The following is a 22,740-nucleotide window of genomic DNA, read 5'->3' as shown; positions in this document are numbered from 1 at the left end:
TGCAGACTTTCCTATTTCCATTATAATTCATAAGGCACCCAACAAAATAAAACTAAAAATTAATATACATGATCTCTACTGGCTAAGTAGATCACTGCATTCTGCCAATGAAGCTGATGCCCCAAAAAGGTGGAAGCATAGAAATGCATTGGGAATATGAAGAGTTCATTCTACTCCAGTGGAACACCACGGTTATTAGTTGAATTATGTAAGGGAAATGTCTGGCCCAACATTTTTTAATATAATCTTCAACAGCTAGGAGACTGGGTCTTTATGGTTATTATCTAGACTGCACCAATACATGTGTATGATCCCTCCATCCATAGTATCTTTATTAACCTATAGGCAAAAGTTCACTTAATAAGTAATAGCTCCTATTAGTCTACAAAAGGCAGGTTTTAGCACAGACACAGCTATTTTCCCAGTTTTTTTTTTTTAATATGTCAGAATGTCATCTCATTCAGATGTTATATTGGCATAATTATGCTTTGAGCAGAGATGCGAGCCAAAGAAGCTCTGAATGCACTCCTATAGGCTTAAATTGCTGCTGTTTCACAAAACCTGTAACTTTATCACCAATTTTGCAGAATTATGCAAAAGACCAAATTTAAATTTCTGTTACAACTTGTAATTCAATATCAGCATCATAAATACACATAGGTTTCAAACTATTTCTGTTAAAGGGAAACCAAGTGAAAAGCCAAGTATCAGCTTTGAAGAAAAACTGCTGCATACCACAGCAGGTAAGTTACCCTGATTTTATTTAAAAGAATCTCTGCAGTGGGGCAGTGTGATGCTGCATTTTCTTTTTCCTTTAATTTTCTATTTCTATGTCTCATCCTGGCTTCCTGTCAGAAAATTATTAACATTTGCTGTTGAAGACACCCATTTAACTAAAGGTCTTTTTCATTTAAACACTCAAGTATAGCAAAAAAATGCAAAGCATCCAAAAATTGAAGCCCAATCCAAATACGTGTTTCTCTCTCCCCCAATCGTATTGATGCAAACCTGTATTTTGCATGATTTTACATTCTACATCAGGTTCCCTTCATCCCCATCAACTCATAGATCTCATTCAAGTCTTCAAAGAACTTCTCTGCTAGATAACTTTAAACACAATTAACCCAACTACTTTTTTATATTCCTTAACAGTAAAACAGTTTAGCATCCTCTCTCCTAAACAGAAGGCTAGCTAGCTTTTATCATCCTAAGCAAAATGCTAAACTTCATAATGAAAACTCAGAACATGTAAAATTCAAGCTGAAACACCAAGTTTCAAAATTTGGGGGGAGGGGAAATTGAGCAAAAAACATTAAGTCTCAGATATTAAACTGTGGCTGAAGACTTTGGCTTGCAGGGCTTCAACACAAAACCACACTAAAATGCTTGTGATGTGCCTTGCTTTTAATTTCTGGACTCATTCAAACTCTGAGCTCCAAGTCAAACCCACATAAACTAAAAAAATAAATTTTGAATGTAAACTAAAACCATCTAAATGACTTTTCATCTAAGCATAGCATTCCGATTCAGAAAAGACAGCTGTTAGGTGAATACTGTTTCTCTCCCTCAATATCCAAAGCTAAAGCTTTTGGGTGCTGCAATTCATTACACTGTTGAAGCCCTTAGAGGCAGCTTTACCTTTTTCTACACTCCATATTGAACCCAAGATCTGTGGTCCTTTAAAAATCAAGTTCTGGCTCAAAACCCAACTTGCACTCTAAGTAGCTTTCCTCTAAGCTTACGTGTCAGCTTGCTAAGCAACATACTCCTTATGACCCTGTGGGGACTGCAGGGGTGGCTCAGGGTCTTTCAGCTGTGCTATAAATGCTGCCTTTGATTTTGTCTTGCTGAACACAAATACAATTTAAAGTGGTGTGCTAAAAATATGTGACCCAAATGCAATACCAGTAGCTATACCTTTAGCCTGTACTTCATCAGTAAGAGCATATTCTGCCACGCACCCCTCAGTTGTGCACCATCATCATGAGTGAGGCATGCAGATGGACAGAAGTAGTCAGTGAACAGGCACCCATTAAAAGTTCAGCTTAGTGTTATTTCCTATTACTCCAGCGGGGCTGTCATGAACTTTTGACAAACCCTTCCAATATATTTCTCCTTCCACAGCAGTTTCTTTGCCTACCTCACACCTCACCTAGAAAAACTGAGGCACCTGTAAGTTAGACCGAGAACCAGAAGGAAAAAAATAAAGTGTCAGAAGCAATACCAAAAGCCAACTTTTTAAGAAAGAAATATTGACACTTTCTATGGACTTCCCTGGTGCTGACTAAGGGTTCAACATGCTGTATTAGCCTTTTGGTCCATTTTCAGGGCTTTCACTGCAGTTGCTGAAGGGACAAAGAGCTTTATTCCATTTTCATACTGTCTGAGATCAACCTCTAATTCTGCTACTACACAGCTGCCTGGTTTTGTCCCTTTTTCCTGTGAGCAACACTCATTCCTGTCTCAGCTGACCTTTGGTTTCTGAAGCAGCAGACATCTGTAGCTCAGCTGGTTCTTGAGAATGGTTCACAACAGGCAGCTTTAAGTCCTGGCTAAGAAGCAGGCCAGACTTTCAACCTTCGGCTACTTCAGAAAGCTAGATATGTACAGCAACAAAGACACTGCCGTGGTCTGCAGACCACAACTACTGCCCTTTCTTACTACTGTGTACTTGCTGTTTTCCCTGGATTTTATGACAATATGATTATGTGAGATTCTTAGATGACCAACAATTTAAGTCAATGCCATAAACTTTTGGAGCATTGACCTATGATGTTTGAATACAAATGAGAAGCAAAGGCACTGATGCAGTACATGTTTCTACATTTATGAGATAGATTTTTATGAAAATCTCTTTTCTTCCTTTGAAAAAATTTAGATATCAACTTACAGCCAAGTTCTTCCAAGCAATTTCAGGTGAGATTTTTTTCTCTATGTAATCCCAGACAATTCCTTGTGACCAACATCAGTTACCGGATTTAATAGTTATTTACAGAAAACTAAGCTATTCTTTGATACTACCACAAACTATCACTCTAGCACAGTCTGAAGAAGTCAGTGCTCAGAAAGTTTCTTAAGGACAAACATCACTTTAACCTCTATGAATAAACCTAATAAAACACTCCAGCACAGCTCATTTTGTAGTCAAGCTGCTTGTACTTGGCCATAGCATCCACACAAACCTGAAAAGAAAGAAAAGGGCCCTTACAAAAAAGAAAAAGCCAAACTGGAAACAAACTTAAAGTGTGTTGGAACATTTTTCCATGGAATTAAAAAAAAAATCCAGGAATGGGAAAGATTTGGGCAGCCCTCATAATGCAATGCTGAGGGTCAGCATAGTACCAGTCTTTACGTAAACATAGCTAAGATTTTGTCAAGATAGTTGTGTCTAAATGTTGTTATTAACCAGAGGATAATTGTGAATAAAGGAATGCGGTAAGTCTTTTTTAATCAGTTGCTTGAGGTTCTTCGGTGCCATAAACATGCGTAAACAACATTTAGCATGAATTATTCAATACCCAAAATAGTGAAACTCAGAGGCTTTCAAAACCAAAATTCTTCTAATTATGAACACATAATTAAAAAAGAACAAAGAACCATGAAATATCCAGGTATTTGTAATAACTTGCCAACCTATTCTGCCAGTTTTATTTACACTAGTTAGGTTTTGTTGAAAAGAAAATCATTCTCCCCTTGCTTCTGAGAAAAGTATCTAGTCCAATTGTGAATGTTTGCCCCTGCAGGACTGTAAGGAAAGACAATTCTGAGGTAGCCTATCCATTTTTATAGATAGTGTCCTTTCTTTAAGTTTAAAAAAAAAGAGGACATAATCCACACATCTTAAGTCTTCCTCCTTGCCTGCACATTTCAGTAGACTAGCTGAAACCTAAAGTTACAGATTTCAGCTAGTCTGCCACACTAAAATGAAAGACATTTCTTTCATTGTTTATGGAATTGGAGCTTCAGACATCCTCCAAGGTAACCTTTCACAAACACACACAAAAGAATATCAACAAAATTAACTCTAATAAGACCAAATCCAACAAGACTAAAGTAACTCATTATGCAAACAGATTTTTTTTTTAAACAAGCAAGATGCCAGCACTGCCAGCAACTGAAATATATCTGCAAGTCTTTGCTATTTTGCTATTGAGAATACAATTTTTAGTATTTTAGACTCACTCCATTGTTTATACATCCACTTAACAGAAGCTATTAGAATCACATATGTTAATTAAGGAAAGCCTCAGGGTTTTTTCTTTAAGTTTTTCAAAATAAAAAAGACAACAGTAGTAGAAACTGTTCTTTAGTAAAATTTGTAAATTTTTTATAATAAGCAATACAAAATGCCTCTCCTGTATGTTGTATTGCATTTAAATGCAGAAACATGCATCTGAAAGTCTGTGCACACTAGAATGCCTCATCCAGTTAAGTTTTTAAATACATAGATGAATAATCCACTTTACAGTTTCCTATTAAATCTTTAGGTTTTATACACAGTACCATAAAATCTCATTCTATCTTTTCAGATGTCTATTGATGTCACTTCAATTTAATTCAGTGAAAAACTGTTAGGTTTTAACACGTAACACTTCCTCACATTACTGCAGCATTTAGAAGTAGCTGTAGACCAGGAGTGAAGTTAGGCCAGAGTACACAGTTCACAGCCATGTCACCTCCTACCACTTCTAATGCTACTAGGTATAATACTGGTATTCATAAGGTGTGGGCCATTCACCCCCATCAAGGTCACCTGAGGGCAGTACACTATCCCATTATATGACTTAAAACATATGATGGAAAAGGGGATAAAGACACAAAGCATGAAATGATTTAGCCATTTCAGGAAATGAGGTGGGATTTGAAGCTGTAAGGTTGGTCCTTTAGCAATGTAGCTTTGGGATTCACACTCCCACTCAAAACCCCCACTGATGCCATTACATGCTCTGGTTTATTTGAAGTATAGTGAGAAAAGCTTGTTTTCTACAAGGTTCCTTTAACATGCAAAGTTCTATGTATCATCTAGTAAAGCAATAGTGGAAAAATACATCACACATCAGGCACATGATCTTCAACCATCCTGGTCTGTGCCTTTCTTTCCCCTACAAAACGTTAATCTGAACAACTGTATGAAAAACTATATTGTGCAGCTAAGCATGCTTCAGCCAGTTAATGAAAGCACCTCTTAAAATCTGTAGGTTAAAGAATCAGACCATTAGATGTGCTTCTGCATACTCCTTGTGCAATGTCTGACTGCCAGAATCATTTTGTTTCCACAGAAACACAGTAAGAACGAACAGGAGGCAGCTGCAGTTATCTTGCTTTGGAGTTTGCTGCTGTCAAATCTCAGTCTTTAGCAAGGGTTGATTTACACAGCATTTGCATGGAAGAGCATCAGGTAAATGCAGAGTTTCTAATGAGAGCACGACTAGTAATTTAGTCATCGATAAGTCAGTAACGGCCCACTAGTTCAGCAGAAGGGCTAGCAAAATGAAAAAACCTTTCAAATAAAGCGTCAAAGAGGTTTCAGTTATTTGTAGTGATTAAAGGTACCATGGAACATTTTGCAAGAACAGGTTTTTTTTTACTCTGGAGTCCAGTTGTAAAGTAGCTGTATTGCTTTTTAGGTAGCATTGACAGCAGCTTTGAAAAAAAACACTCTGCATTTTAAGTCATACAGTAACAGCTAGGATGACAGAAGGGCTTTCCTGCATCTTTTAATACACACTTGTGGTCTGTGGAATACTGGCAGTATCTAACACCAACTATTCCTATTGGAGATTTATTGCACTCCCAAACACCCTGTAGCAGTAACTGTAAGGAGTACTATGAAGATAAAAATGAATTTTTAATCTACTTTTGAAGTCACATGTTTCATGTACAGGCATTTAAGTAATAACATGACTTATTCAGGTAACCAGGTTCATGAACAGAGATAACATTTGTATATCCATTTTCATCTCCATACCTTATTGCAAAGTAAAAATAGAACTTCTTTGCCTTTATACAGTGCGTTTCATTGCAAGTTTCCCTTTAGTATGCACTACCATAGAAATCTGCACTTTAAAAGGGACCAGAGAAATGTTCCAATGTTTACTCACACCATTTAAGAAAACCATTGGCTGGGCAAGGTTAGACCTGTTTAGAACTACTAATAAAGGCATAACTTATACATCACATTACATAGTATGACAGGTAACGTTTAAGGGACAAACCCCAAAAATCACACTGGAATTCTGTAATGAAGTGGAGCATGTCCTTTGGGATTTGCAGTTGAAGATAGAGGACCTCTGTAAAGGCTTGCTGAAAGGTAAGATATAGAAGGGAAAGCTTGTGGAAGACAACTGCAGAAGCCAAGAGGTAAGATTACAGAGTCAGGCCAAGTATTTCAAAGTCACATGGCTGATAAATGGAATGAGGACAAGCACAGGTGTCCTATACAAGATTAGAATCAGAGCAAATGTTAGACTGAACCAGTTTCATCAGTAATATTGAAGGCTTATAAACAGATGGAAAGAGTATAAGGTCAAACTGAAGGAGCAGATCTTCACATTTAAATTGGAAGCAGCTTGCCTGGATCAGACTAGGCTCCCACCATCTCACCAACCCAGACCATTCCCTCTTAGATTTATTCCCCTTATTCTCTTTCCTAGTTGAGAAAGTAGGATCTGTCACTCAGCCTATTGCAGACCAAGTCATACTTCCATCACGGAGTGCACAATGTAGTTTGGATACATTGTCTGTGAAAACCAGCAGAGGATTCCAGCCCTCTCGCACACTATAGATTATTTAGGCTCCTAAGAGAGCTCCACAACACAGAGACCATGACAGCTGTTAGGAATATGCCCCTTAGATATATTCCCCCGTACTTCCTTATTAAAACAGCACCAGAACAAAACAGCATCCACAGAGAGAGTGATCACAGAGGCTCTGCACAGCTTTGGTACTTCAGTGAGGTTCTCTCACACTGTCACACTAGAGAATGGAAGACAGGAACAGGAATAAAGGGGAAAACAGTAGGTTTTATTACAGCTACAGTAGCAAATGGATAGAACAACAGAAAGTACTCCCCCACCTGCCAGTTCTATTATTTACACATCCTGACTTGCCCTAACTGACTTTAAAAGTCTTTAAAAAACTGAGTAGTTTTAGTTCTTGAGTATATTCCCAAGTCTTCAAAAATCCCAAGAATGAAAAGTAAGTGACTAGGCATCTCATTGAGGTATGTCAAAAAAGTAAGAGGGTTCATTTAAATGAGGTAGACTTCTACTGGCCTCAAAAGTTTCAACTGGTCAAGAATAATTGCAAAACAAGCCCTAAAAGGACACATTTAGCTACAGAACGTAAAAAACATTTTTCATTGTTCACTGTATCCTGTTACCAGCTTGAACATAATTTTAGCTACTGAATTGGGACTTTTTTGTTTTGGCAATCAGACAGTATTAACTTCCCGTTTGTTTTTTCTTTTCCTGTTTGTACACCTGCACTCTCAATGAGCAAACAGCAACAGGATTAGTACTTTATAGTTAGCCTACTACTCTACATCTGTAGACAGCAGAATGACAAAATACTTTCAAAGCCCTAGGAAAAAACCCAATAACCTTGACTTCTAACTTTAAGATCTAGTTGTGGTCCCCAGGTAAAATAGTTTTGAAATAAAAATAGATATTCTTCCAAAATAGTGTCTGCTTCAGATGTGAAATTCATGACCATAGCTACCTCACAACAGGTAGTTAACATCCCAATTACTGACTCTCCAGCTACATATTTTGAAGTGCAGACTAGGAAAAACTCCCCAAAGTCTTAAATGCATTCTAGAACAATAGAAAGTTACCACCAGTATTTTTGATTGAAGTCTCTTTTCCTGCATACTAAGTTATGAGCTATTTAACTGTTCCTGAGTATCAGAGATGCAGTACAAACCACAATAGGCAGCTTACAATCAAACTGATGGGACAAGTTCAGCTTGCTTTGTCCCTTGCAGTCCCAGCCTGGACTCTAGCCACACTCAGCACAAAGAAAAGTTCTGCTATATAGTAGCAGGATAAGCCTGCTAACCACTTGTTCAATTTTAAATGTATTCTGGTCTGAGAACAGACCCACATACTGGACAAGTCAAGTGAAAAAACTTACCTAATGGCCTCAGGTGCAAAAATGCCTCAGCCTGTATAATTAAGAAATTATCTGAACAAAAGAAAACCTGATTTCAGTAGGTGAACACTCTCAAGGTGTGTCAAACTAAATAGCTATTCATGACTAATTCATTAACTGTGGTAACAACATGCTTCTCTATTACATTCAAACTAATACTTTCAGAACAGATTCATCAGAACATCCTTAGCGACAGCAAAAGGTTTAACAAGTATTGCCTATACACTAAGGGTACAGGCTGTACTGTCAATACAGCCCAAATGTACTTGCTTCAGCACTTGCCATCTTTCACACAGTTGAGACTGTTGTCAGAATAAACAGCTCTTAAATTCCTTTCCACAAAAGAAACTTTCAAGACAGGAAAAAGTTGTTTAAGTCTATAAACTTATCCTATGTCACCGGAAGAGGTATTTAGAGTTTTGTATTGCGTTCTGCTCTTCTGCAGGCATTTCAGACATTCCCTTCTTATCCAGAATTGGAAGTTTAGTTCTGTCAAGACTGCATCCATAATGGCTTAATTCTGGGCAGTCTGACACATGCAGCTGAACTTTTAGTCTGAGTTAAAGCACAGAGTGCAATAGTTAAGAACAAGAAGAGGTCAAACTCGGGACTCCTAAACTAAAGATCAAAATCTGCTGTCACAGAATTAATTTGTATGTTTACTGGCGAGTTGTGTGGAAGCAGGTAAGGCAGCTGGCTATTTCAGCAGGAAGTAGAAAGTACATTACTAGTGATTACAATGCTTTTCTGAAGTACATTGTGTTTGCTTCTTTCTCAATATGGCGTTATTAGTGACTGTTTAAGAAATCAGGTTTAGGGTTTGGGGTCCTGTCCTCCCCCTCCCCGAATCTGTACTGGGAATACAGAATACAACACAAGCCCATCCAAGTACAGGTCTCAAGAAAAAAGCCAAGGAGCAAGTTAGGAGGTACAACTGACATTGATGTTCTAATTATTCTCTCTTCTTCCACTATCAGCAATTAAAGGCTGAGTGTTCATTTCACTAAAAGCACTTTGTAACCTCCACTAATTCCGATCCTTTATAATTTAAAATACATCACTACTAATGTATAGACCAATGGAAGCTCTGCTGTATAACAAGGACTTATAACTACATAAAGACAAGCTTTTAGTATTGTGAAGATGCAGGCCCACTTCTCTTAATCCATCCCATTAGTGCCACTTAACTGCTTAATATCACTGTAACTCCATGTAGGAAACCACACCATACACAGCAATAAAGAAAATAGACCCAATGTCACCCTGCCAAGATTAACTCCTGGTTTGAGGAAGGTTAAATTGTCCAGAAACACTGTATCACCCCTCTCTTCTAGTGAAGAAGTATGTTCATTTTGTCTAGAACAATACCAAATATGGGAATAAGTAGCCACTATTCTTCTGTTTCCTCTCAAGTGTTCCTAGAACAAACCAAGAATAAAAACACCAAGTAAACTGCAGGAAGAAACCACTGCTGGTCATGAACTTATTCTGCGTATTGAGATAGTGTCTCTGTGGACTGGGTGTGCTGGTATTTCAGGCATTAAGAGCCCTGGAACCAGAATTCCTATTTACCACTAGAAAAGCTTTAAAGAGTAGTACTCATGGGAACAGCTTTAAGAGTTGTTGAGAAGTCAGCTGTGTAACTGACACTAGGAATTAGTAAACCAAGTACTCCTTTCAATATTAAAACTGTCAGTTAACAATAGTACTACCAACATGAAATAATTAATCCATTCTCTACTACTGGGTGCTACTTAAGTTTAACCACTTTGTAGCCTCACAAGAAGCCCACACACTTCATTAAACATTCCTGAGACTGAGGCTAAGGTCAGTGGAGACTGTAGTAAATTCTGTAGAGAATACGTATTCTGTGTGTTTGAAGGAAGCTTTAAGCTAGAACAGATTAATCTCCATTATTGTATGTATTTTTTTTAAACCACAACAGAAGCCATTCCACTTGTATCAAACATAAGTTTTGTTAACCATGTAGCATCATACATACTGATTTAATTGTTATTTAAAGCAAGTATGAAACCAGGCAAATTCTCATTTTCTCCAATACATTGGATCTAGTCCTTTATTGCCATGCAGATGTACATTATTACATAGTGCTGCAAGACAAGAAATACAGTTATAGACAAATATCTAAGCTGTTTAAGAAACCAGACTTAGTTGCTAGAAACAGGTACTCAACATATTTATTGAGTTCCACATACTGGATATTCAAGCACTGTCAAGTCCTCTTTCACTTGATTAGGTACACTTCTAATCTGACTTGCTCTGCTGAAGACCTATCCCTATCCTCTCATCTGAAAATGATCATGCCTTTGACTCTGTGTTTGCAACCCAGAGACAAAAAACAAGTCAAACACAGCAAAATAGCAAAAGCAGTGGCCTCTCCTACAATGAAGTCATTCGCGCTCCCCTCCCCGCTTTAAATAGAACTCGAGTTTTTGCTCGTTAAAGGCCAAATCTCAAATCAGACCTCCATAGACATAAGCAGCATCATAACAGGACCTACATTTGTTACAAACAACATTTGAGTTCACTTTTTCCCCTGTGTCAAGTCTAATTCATTTTAGAAAACCCACAACAAATAGCACAGTCTGTAGAAGTTACTGCAACTCCAACTTTAAGAGCAAGGTCTATTTGCTGATAGTCTATTCCTATAGCCTAGGATCACCAACAGAATGGTACTTTGGTCCTTACAGGGTTCTAAAAACATTGTTCCTCCAGGAACTTTGCCTTCAACCATTGGTAAGTAGAATGTGACACTGGCCATCAAATATGAATCCTGAGGGACCCAGAGTCCCATCACTTACCTGGAAGAAAAGTGTTCCTCCTCACACAAGCAGTGTGCTAATGCCACCACCCCTTACTAGTGCCACTAGCAAATGGGGGCTTTATGTATCTAATTGGGAACTCTCAGCCACTCAAGGAAGAAGCAAGAAGAGATGCCTTGCAAAGCCAACAGCCACTGCAAAGCAAGTAAATGGCTAACAGTGTGGATGCAGTTCAGGATAGATTTATGCATTTTTAGCTCTTTTGCCATAGACAACTCGGCAGGTTTAGGCTGCTACTTTGTAGCAGTAAGCCTATACTTCCCCTTCCACCAGGGCCAATCAATTCCAAAGGCACCTTGCACCAGTCTATTCAAGTCGTGCAGGTTACAAAAAGAACACCCAGGATACCCTCAAAAACTGAAAACATCCAAATTAAATTGCCCTACCCTGAGAAGTTATTTTGACTTTTCCACTGCAAAGACCAGAATGTTTTTGTAGGAATCTCTGGTTTGCTGAATCTAGCAATTATTGACAAATATAGTAGTTCCCAGCATATATTTAAAGTTGAGGGGAAGCACTGAAAAAGGCTTTGGAGACTACAAACAATACAGCATCAAGTCCTGGAAATGTGACTGTGCACAAGGCACAGTTTACGTGGAGAAAAATCTAGCTGAAGTAATTATGTTCTTAGTGGGACTACTGTATTTTAAATGGTAAAGTCAAATATTTGTTTTCATGGATTAAAGCAATTCAGAATTCAGGAACAAATCAAGTTTAAACAAGAACATTGTCAGCAGAATATTACATGGTATAGAAGCTATATGTAATACAATCATGCTTTGTAATACCATCAGTTTCCACAGTATCCAATTTTTTAATTCAAATTATAGTAGGAAAGATATCAGAAGTTTCCTGACAGGAGTACTGGGACTGTTTAACTTCCTTCCATAAAAACCCGCACAATTAAGAATAAACAATAATTGTAGAACTAAATATGATACAAGAGTTAATACAATGATGGATTCCCGTGACTAATTAGTTTTTTCCCCTAGATCAGCGCATCCTATCACTAGTTCCTTCAAAAACATGATCTAGATTTAAATAGCAATGTCTAAGTGCCAATACCAAGACAGCAGAATTAATTACACAAAAATCCATGTTTCATTGGCCTCACCAGAAGATCCTGTAGAATTATTTATAATTCAGACTATGTAGACAGCTAGTACCTCTATGCTCAGAAAGCAAGGATGGGTGGTTTTGCAGCTTTATATCCTTTCTGGAATGAACCTCACCAAATCTGAAATCCCTCATTTAATTTAAGTGTATCTGTACTATGGCTGTTTTCAATTACTGTTATAAATACTTTTGCACATTTCCCTTTCTTTAGGTATGTACTGAATACAGTTGGGGATGCAGTACAGGAAAACAAATTCTTTCATGAATGATAAACAGACAACCTAAGTTCTTCTCAAATACTGAAAGAAAAAACAAACACTCAAAAGCATGCACTTGCTTTTGAGTACCATGAAATGGCCTTTCATATTACGTTTGATGACAGTACTCCTTGAATATGCCTCAAGAATCCTGCTTCCACTTAACAAATGAAGTATTTTACCAAATACCAGTTTCTAACAAAACTTCTGCAATAAGATAGTCCAAAACCTGAGTGATCAAAAGGTGTTCAATACATTCCAGAAGAACCAAAACAGTTCAAAGGCCAACAGCTAACAGAATGCTAATGCTGTACATATACATGTTTACAATACCTAGGTAAATTTTTGTCCTTGAAATCTTCCTACTAACCCCCCAGACCAGTAGTATTTTCGTACCAAACGAGCCATCAGACTGTACAGGGATCACAAACCAAAGGACTTTAAATGTTTTGGCAGCTTTGTTAAAAGAAATTCAAATACACTTTGTATCAGCATACTTCTTTACAAAGCTGGGAATAACACAGGGTTAAGAGTTACTACAAAAGCAAATTTGGAAGCACTTAGGCATTTGTGCAGACTTGTACCCTTCAAGGCAGGAAAAAAACCAAAACAAGATGAGACAAATTCTTGACTACTGCTTGGCACTGCAAGTATATTACTGACAAGAGGCCCCAACTTCCATCTTTCTGTATTCCTGCTATTAGCAATATACAACTCAAAGCACAGGAAAAGACATAAATCATACAAAAGATAACAGCACACACTGATAAACTGCCTAGAATTTAAAGCCTCACAAAGGTTGTGGAATGTCAGACTGAAAACAGAAGACGGTCCTAGGTGCAGGATCAAACATCTGGCAGCATATTACTTCATAAGACACAAGCATGAAAGACTCAAATCCTGAGCATTAAGATCATTTGACATGTTTTATAAAGGACATCAGGCTGCATTGTTCAGACTTGACTATGACTTCAACACTTAAATTAGACAAGGCTGACTGAGAACTGGTTACAGACTCAGGCTCAGCTGATGAAGGTGATTCAGTGAGTGGTTCTGAGCTGGCAAGGAAAAAACCCCTCACACTTCCTGTACAGGGACAAGTGCAGCTAGTCACTACAACATTGCTAGTCACGTTTGAAGGATGCCAACAAAAACCTCTCATTTATACTTCAGATTGCTGAACAAAGCATCAAAATAGCTTCTGAAAGCACAGGCTTTTGCATAAACCATTTATGTTCCTTTTTTAAATGAAGCAGACTGAAGAAAGAGATCTATCATCATCCCACCCCAAGCCATCACCTTTTGCATTGTTCCTCTAACAGTCAGAAGCGGCTTTCACCAGAGACACTTCTGGCAGCTGAAGAATCACCCAGATGACAGGACAGCAGAACACAGGACCTGTTTTATAGTCCTTTTTTGCACTTCCAGAATGGTGTTGATCATGAAGCACACTCGAGATCTGCTAATGTCTGGCTTAAACATCAAAATTCACATTTAGTTGCTGAATTTACGAAGTTGTGTTAGTAGGTAATTCTCCATACTTAAAAGCACCTCTTAAATATACTTCCTAATAAGCATCACTTCTGATGATAACTCTGACTCATGCTCCAACTACCAATACTGCTTTCCCTGTCAGCTCTCCCATTGGCTTTGTTTAAAAAAAGCCTTTTCAGTTTCAATTAAAAAATTTTAATTCAGAAATTTTTTTAGAAATACACTTTACAGTTTCTGAACCCAATCCACCAATGGTTTTAATGCCAATTAAATGCTGCTATGTCTTTGGAAAGAGATCCTTGACCACACCCCCCTTCCTAGGCTGTTTGCATCAAAAAATCTTGAGCTTAGATGTACTTGCTGTTGTACATGAAGCAGTCAAACTCCAAAGCCATCTACACATTTGTATGAAACATTTAATATAAGCAGAAAACACCTGTAAGCTTCAGTGTGTGGAAGTGCTCTAGACTAAGAAACCTCTTCCTACCACAGTAATAACTTAGTCAAGCAGAGAGAACGGATCCTGTGCACTGCCAGGACATGACTGCACACCTGGTCTCCCCAAGGGGTATTCACATTTTTAAAGAGATGAGGGTAGGAGAAGGGGAAGAAATCAGTAGGTGGAGGATAGGAAAGCTAGAAGATGAGAATGAGTCAGGAGATGAGCGATAGCCATACTTCCTGGGCAGGACAATGATCAGCATCTCAGGAATGTGGGGGAAGGGAGCAGGAGATGCAAAAGACTGAATCGAGCCCAGGAAGGTCTGACTGAAATATAGCTCCTCACACCCAAGCTCCCTCAGGAGTGCAACAGGCAGCTAAAATTGCACAAGAGTCCTAACGATTAGGTGAGGTGAATGTCTAAACAATTTGTCAGAGTAAGAGACAGCTCTCTGTTCTGATCTTAAGACAGGGAGAAAATTCTTGTTCACTTTCTGCCATGTTTCTCTGATATTTCTAAGTACTTTTACACCCACGTAGTAGAAATAAAAGCCAAACATACAACAGCTAACAGAGTCCTTTGGCTACAGCAGTTTCAAAAATTAGCAAGCAGTCCATACACCTGTAATATTTTTCCATACACAAGCAGTAAAAAAGACACTTCCACAGGAGTAATAGGAATGCTGGTCATTTGCTAGTGACCAGCATCGACCAGAAAAACTCCTTGGCAGACAATCCGGTAGCGAGGAAATTAATGACCTCCAACAGATGAGAAAATGTGTAAGAGAACCTTTATATGATTTTGCCCAAAAGGTTTAGCCTTTTACACTGATGTAAATCTTTGTTGCTCATATTCAAGGTGAGGCTTTAGATAGTACAAAGCGGCATCATTCAAAAAGTTAACAGTGCAAGCAAACCCTTTCTTGCCAAAGCCTATGCCTGGTGATTTCTGTGTTTGCAGAGGGACTACGCTATTTTCAAAATCCTTATTTTTGCAACACACACACGTTCTTCCCAGTTCTGAGAACTGCTTCTTTGATCTTACTCCTCCTACTCTTGCACTGTTAACTCCCAGAACAAAACCTGTCTTAATTTAAGTGCAAAATCCCTTTCTAACATAGCTTTTAATGCTTTCCAGTAGCCACACCCCATCTAGATCTAGAATCCAGCTTCCTAAAAAAAAAGCAGACTTAAGTATTGCATTACAATAACATTTTAGGAAACTGAAAAGGAAAGCAGATCAATTTGTCATTTATAAGCCATGTGTTGTGGCAACAACCAGAACCAAGAGGTAAGCAAAAACCTGACAACTTACAGGCCAACAAGGTAAGCCAGATCCCAGGCTAGTCTCTATCAGCAGAACTATAACAATCTGTCAGAACTCTTCATGTAACCACAGTAAGCTCAATTCTAGGGTTACCAGGGTCCTTGGCAAGGTAAGCATAACAGCTAGGAGCTTAGAAGGGAAGATTACCTCTTACCTTTTTGCTCCCTTCCTCAGATGCAGGAGCTAAAACTAATTAGGTTTTATTGATATAAAGTATTCTTCTATAGCTCTGAAGATGTTTATTTACATGTTCTCTATACATTACTAATACATGTATACTATATTGGAAGGCAAATCTAAACATGCAGGCATTTCTGATCCCTTATGCTGAAATTGGGAATAGAAAAGTACAAAAACCTTTATTCTTTGGTATAACTTGGATAGAGCAGTGCATCACCATTTAGATCGATGTTACTTTTACACTAGCTCCTAAAACTGGTAAGAGATTAAACTGGTATTTACTAAGGAATAATATTTAAAATTATTACAAAAGGAGCTGAGAAGACTTCTCTTTAAAGATGTGCAACTTCCTAGTGTTTCAAGCAAGGAAACATACTTTCCATGTTAAGATGAGAATATTACTAAGATTTTACTGAGAACACAGTAAAAGCTTGACAACATTTCACTGACTAGCTATCACAAAGGCTCTAAAAAGCTTGTTTTAACTTCCCCCCATTCCACACATGCAGCAATGCTTTAAGACAAGGCATTAAGACTGGGGAAAGTTATCCCTTCAAGTTCAGAAAAAGTCACTGTAAATAGTTTAGTTAAACTACTAACATGGTCATGCCACTTCCTTCACAACAAGCTAGTTATCTATAGCAGGGGGAAAAAAGCAGTTCTGGAAGGTAAAAGAATTTATAATAAAAATGCTTAAGATGTACATACATACACAATCACATGTTCAGTTTTCAGCTGCAAAAGCTGCATTTAGGTAACATTCTGCATACATTATCATTTTCTGAAAAAGTGCTCTAACATACACAATATATCCATAAACAGAGACAAGTACACACACGCAGTGTAAACCTAAACAAAACACATGAATTATGAAATCACTAGATTTGCTATTGAACATGCTACTGTGTTTTATTATATTTATCAGCCAGACAGAAACACCATATAGCTGAAAGATTTTTCCATTAACACACCTCTAGACATAATGCAAAGCACATGCTGCTGCCCTCTCTACTATTCCACATTTGGCAGACAGCAAGGTTTGAGCTAATGCTACTGTCTGCAGCACTAGACAGAAAAGCACCCTTCAAACACAGATGCATCAGTGCCTTGCTTGTGACTTCCTTACAGGAAAAAGACTTAATATAGTTAAGGTTCCAGCTCACATGACACATTAGCAATTTTAGGACCAAATCCTAAAGGCTAGCAAGTCCTTTCAGGCTAACTGAGTTATTTTCATTTCTGCAAACTCTCATAGGCATTACGTGTAATCAAGACATCCCCAGCATCTTGCTGGATCGGGCTATAAACATCTGACCTCTACTGATGGCAAGCTATGTTGAATGTCTATGAAAAGGTTCCTTTTTAAGAATCAACCTTCCATCTCTGTTGGAAAGGTAGAAACAGGAAGACACCAAACAGGCCCAGATAAAATGCACATACCAACTGCAGTGCTAGAGAAAAATGCTTAGCATTGAAATGCTGGTTAAAGGCAACATATGAACACTTCTTTTTTCTTAACATAAGTGAATTGGACAACCCTGGCTTGCTCGACAATTTGTGAGTTACTCCAGATACTGCTGAACCAGCTTTCTCTTGGGGCCTTCCCTTCTCGTTCTCCCTGACGAAGTGGTACAAAACTTCTGTAGAAGCAATCTAGAACAGCTTATGCAGAAGCAGGTGAAGTTGATCACAGATGGGTTTGTGTTGGGATGTTTATTTGGTTTTGTGTTTTGGGGTTTTTTTTAATAAATATGGTAGCAGTTTATGCCTTAGAAACAGTATTATGTTTGCTAGTTAATGTTCAATGTTTCATCCTTAAGAGAGTCAAAGCCAGCTGAGAGTACCCAGGGGAACAACCTTTCCCTGAAGACTACAGAGCTACTTTACATGAAAGGTTCAAGATCACATTGTCACCTTAATGTTAACAGGTTATTTTTGTAATATGATGCAGATCCTCTATCTAACTCCAGATAAGATCCCCCAATGCATCTCCATGAACTACCTAATGACACTATGAAGATCCAAACTCAGAGTATAAAAGGAAGAGCTGCATAACATTCACCTGACCTTACATCTTACTTCAAGCAAGTTTCAGCTTAGTTTTGCTGAGAGGTTTCCTGAACATTAAGGATCCAGTCCTTCACTGGAGTGAGACTACCTTCACTTACATAATACACATTTTTGAAGACTTACAAGTTGTAGCTAAGCTGTTAAAGGCTCTAGTTAATTTTGAATTTAAAAAAATTGAAATGTAAAGTTAAAGACAGATACATTTCAAGAAAAAAAGTCAAGTTGTGACATGTTCCTTAAAACTGTCAGCTTGAATGCTATTTTGCCCCACTGTTGCTCATTCCCACCTTGTACTGCAGCATACAGCCATGAAACAGGTCACCCATTCCATGTCTGCAGATCTCCTCCTAAAACCACACTGTTAACTGGATATGGATATTGATCTGGATTAAGAATAAACCAGGAAAAAAGTGCATACTTATTACTAAGTTCCACAGAGCTACACAGTCTTGCCAGCAGACCTGAGCAGGGCAAGGCACCATGGCACACAGGCTATAGAAGGTGGCACATTTACACCAGCATCACCTTTATATGCTCTGCTGTATCAGACTGCCTGAGAAGCATGAAACAACTACAACTGATGTCAGTTGTAAGTTGGCACTGTGGTGGGGTTCCTGCACTGTGGGCCCTCTCGGGACAGGACAAGTTCACTTTAAGGTCTATAGAGACAATATGGCAGAAGAGACTTAACTTAGAGTTCTCCCCCTCCACAGAAATCAAAATTGTCAAGACAAAAAATAAGGGAAACGATGTGAATTTTTTATACAGCACAGAGAATAAGTATAAAGTTTCAGGATATCAGTAGTGTGATTTATGTTCGTAAGCAGTCATTGCAAGTCCTGCCAGGCAACCCTTCCTTCTGACAGCTTTCTAAGTTACAAAATACTACCTTCTGATGATTATCAAACAATTGTTTGGGCACAATTCTTAGAAAAAGCAGTACTTTTAGAAACAACCTTTTCTGGTTTTGTTGTAATCATTACTTACAGACAATCTTAAAAAATGCAGTTTACATTAGCTTGAGATCTCACAGTGAAAAAATTAATTGAAGACTACTTCAGTATAAAATTAAAAGCTGGAGAATAACTGCCTGAATAGCTCCGTGAAAAGGATGTATCATGGAAGAAACTAGTTCTTTCTTTGATAAAGTAAAGCTCATTGAGTATGTCACCAATTAGTTATGTGTATTTACAAAACCTGTATTTTGATTAAAACCTTTCATTAAAAAGGAATTAATGGAGTCCGCAGCAGATCAACTAACAGACTCACTGGTCTCGAAGTATTATTGTTAACAGGTAGGTATCTCTGGCAGACCTGCACCAAGGACTTCCAACCCCATTTAACACAGCAGCAGCCTACACAATGATATATGATCTCTACCAGGAAGTCCCTAAGTGCCACAGGTGTCTGTGACCTAGCAAGTACTGAGCAGCAAAGGTTATGGTTAAAGAGTTGATTTGAACCACCTGGCTAAACAATCAACTCACAGGAAACACATGTACCTACCTCATTCAAAGCTCCTTACCAATAACAGAACTTTAAGAGCTGGTGGTATCACTATCCCTGAGACTGTGACAGGAATTTTAGCTTCCTAACCTCTGCTTTAAATAAAGCACTGCAAAGATTTGTGCTCAACGTAGGTATAACCTGGCACAACTGTACTTGCCTCAGGAAGTCAAAGCACAGGCACTGGTAATAAGAGGGGCATCCCTTAAAAGATACTGGGAGTGAAGGGCCCAAGCTAACACTCTATGTAAGTCAATAAAGCTCTGAGTACACAAGGACTAGATTGGTCAATCTTTAAAACTTAACCTTACTTAAGCTTCAGTAGGAATAATGCAAAAGTTTTTCAAGTATCTCAACTCTCTGATCTTTAGTATTCTACTTTAGAACAGTTTTTTAATAAGTTACTTGTTTAAGGGCTATGGATTTTAGCCTAGTTTATTACCACACAGGATTTTTCACTACTTAAGTTCTCATGTAACAGGTAGTCATAACCATTATTTGGATTACGTCAGGATGAAAGTTATTATCAATCATCAGAAGTCAATTGCTAAAGATAAACCAGGTTCAGCTGCTGAACCTCAGTTTTTCCTTAACCTAGCACTGATGTGTTCTACTGATACCATACCCTCTTGTCATACCAGAGATTTAACAGAGCCAGCAGTTGCAGGGCCCAAATACTCTAGCTCCAAGAGTTGCATTTGCTGCACAACAGGTAAGTTTTCTCGGCGCCTGTCGCCAGGCCATCCGCTCGCAAGCGGAGCGGAGCAGACACCGATACTCGGACACGGGCGCCAGAAAACACCAGCTCGGGAGGAGCAGTCTCCCCGCAGCAGCACCCTCTGAAGCGGAGACGCGTCACCTGTTGTTCGACAGCGCCGTCGCGTTACCTTCCCACAAGGCTCTTCTTACTTGAGGACACCAACGTTCAAAACCTCTTTAGATCCCAAACGGCGAGAGACGAGGCTTGTACTCTGCAGACGGCGCCGGGGGCCGCCGGCCCTGCCCGAGCCCCGCGCGGTGGGACGGACGGCCCCGGGCTGCCTCGGGACGCGACCGAAGAGCGAAGCCGCCGTGCCCCGGCGGCAGCACCTACCCGGGGTCCACAGAGCCAGCAGCCCCTAGCTCCTGGCCGGCTGCTCCCCGGCAAGTGCCTGGCACGGCCCCGCTCCCCACACGCCGGCGCCGGTTACACAACCGCCCCCTCGCCACGGCCCCTCCACAGCGCGGGGCGGGGAGCGCTGCCCGCAGCCCCTTCCCGGCAAAGCGCGAGGAAACAAGAGACAAGCGCGGAGGCAGCCACGCTCTCCTCGCCGAGAGCCGCCGCCGCCGCCGGGCGCCCCCCCCCACCCCGCTGCCCCCAGCCCAGCCCGCGAGAGCCGCCCGCAGCCCCGCCGAGCCCCGCGCCTACCATCGCGGCTTCTCCGCGCTCCGCTGCCCGCGGCTCTGCCCAGACACGCCGGCGCCCCGGGACTGACGGAGGGAGGGAGGGAAGGGAAGGGAAGGGAGCGAGCGAGCCCGCCCTCCCCGCGCGCGCAGCTCGCCGCCGGGGCGGGGCGGGGCGGCGGGAGGCAGCCCCGGCGCAGCGGGCCCCGAGCGGGCGGGGCGGCCCCGCGAGCGCTGGGTCTCGCGCCGGCGGGGGCAGGATAAAGGAACGCGGCGACAGCAACGGCTGCCCCGTGCCGGCTGCGCGGGCGATGTGTCCATAAATGGAGAACTCGCCGCGGCGCAGCCAATCGCCGCGCACCGCCGGGACGTCATTCCCTGAGGGAATCCCGGCGCGGCGCCGCGCGCGGCCTGCGCCCCCTCGCGCTCCCGCCCGCGTGCCGCGGCCAAGCGCTCTGGGGCGGCTACCGTTGCTGGCGGCATTGACTGGTGCGCCCCCTCCGCCCCCGCCTGCGCTCCGTGCTGGGCAAGCACCCCACCGCCGAGCGCGGCCTGGCCCTGGGGCCAGGCGGGTTTGCACTGCTGCGGTCGGGTATGAGACGTTCGAAGCAAACCGGTGTCAGTAACACCCCGGCAAGCGCGCTGGCGCTTCGCACCGTCCCAGCCCTTTCCTCCTCCCATGTAGAAGCACCCACAGAACTAAGATGCTTCTAATCCCTGGAAACGCCGGACAGCACAAAGCATCTCGACACCAAAAGGATACTGAAACAAGCCCTAGGTGTACCCCACCAATGCAAAAAAACCCAGGCGTTTGCCTGGCCGGGGGCACCCGCGCTATGTCGTTGCTCACGTCGTTTTGACCGGAATACAATCAATGCAACTGCCAGGGACTGTGTTTTCCAAGGGACCAAGTAAGTAGACCCATTCACAGCTGAGGACTGTAGTCCTGCTAACACACTCCTCCTCAGGCCTGAAGCCCTGTTGTTGACTTCAATGGACTTCTAACCACCACTTCTGAGCTAGAACAGAAATCACATGGAACCAACATAAGCTAACAATCCTAACAACAGCCGGAGCCGGAGTCACATGCCAATGCTGCTTCCAAACTACCTAGAAAAGCACTCTCCATAGGTACAGTTCCTGGTTTTCGTCATTAGGTACTACTGTTTTTTACTTTATCTCTGATTAAAAAGTTAAGTGCAGTTATTGGAAAAAATAGGGAGTAGTTTATACAGAATATATTTATTCAATTTTTATTGTTTGCTTTTATAAACAAAATAAAGACTCGCTTCCAAACTAATTTAGAGATGAGGTGTGAGCAGATTCGCCTCCGGCTTCTCGGAGGAGAGCACCGCTCTGGCTGCTGCGAGGCAGGTGCTGGTTCCGCAGCCAGATCTGTGGGTGCCGAGGAAGGGCAGTGCTGCGCGGCACAGGCACAGGGGTTCGTCCTCATGGATCTGGCTGCAGGATCCGCATGCTGGTTTGTGAACATTAAACATGGCTGGTGAAGCGTTACAAATTCAAACCACCCTGATGCGCTCAACACAGAAATGGGGCAAAACTTAAACGGTTCATCTGGCCCCCTCTTAGGTCCCACGAACTTTGGTGGTTTGGATGAAACACAACAGCCCCTTGGCCATGTTTCATCCTTGGTTTTGAAGAATACCAAAACACTTCCTCAGCCCAGCTGGGTTTACGCTGTATGGTTACTGATCACATAAAGCTTGGGATTTCCATAGCGGATTGCTTGGATGTTAACTGACATTGATACGAGGGGTAGGAAATATTTTCATTGAGAAAGTAGCTGGGTGGTAAATATGAGCTGCAACAGCTATTAACAAAAAAATGTATCTGATAGTGCTAAAAGTAAGCAGAACTTCACAGGAGATGAGTTTCACACTTGGATTCCCAACAGAAGGTGAGTAACAGCAGTTTTATGGAAATAGGACAAAAATAGTTTGCCTAGTATTTC

At 40.7% G+C, this 22,740-nt stretch overlaps 1 protein-coding gene across 1 annotated transcript in view; it reads right to left on the bottom strand.

Annotated features, from left to right (window-relative positions):
• Positions 1-21,143, bottom strand: part of MYO1E (myosin IE) — a 95,151-nt gene extending 74,008 nt beyond the window's left edge. Inside the window, exon 1 of the mRNA XM_059824116.1 lies at positions 20,803-21,143. Coding sequence (XP_059680099.1) covers positions 20,803-21,143 — 341 coding nt within the window. The remainder of the gene's footprint in view (positions 1-20,802) is intronic.
• Between the last annotated feature and the right edge of the window lie 1,597 nt (positions 21,144-22,740).

The sequence above is a fragment of the Gavia stellata genome, chromosome 13, assembly GCF_030936135.1.
Source record: "Gavia stellata isolate bGavSte3 chromosome 13, bGavSte3.hap2, whole genome shotgun sequence".
In the NCBI taxonomy this organism is placed as follows: Eukaryota; Metazoa; Chordata; class Aves; order Gaviiformes; family Gaviidae; genus Gavia; species Gavia stellata.
The sequence above is the reverse complement of the archived record's forward strand: the minus strand, read 5'-3'. Positions and strand labels throughout refer to the sequence as shown.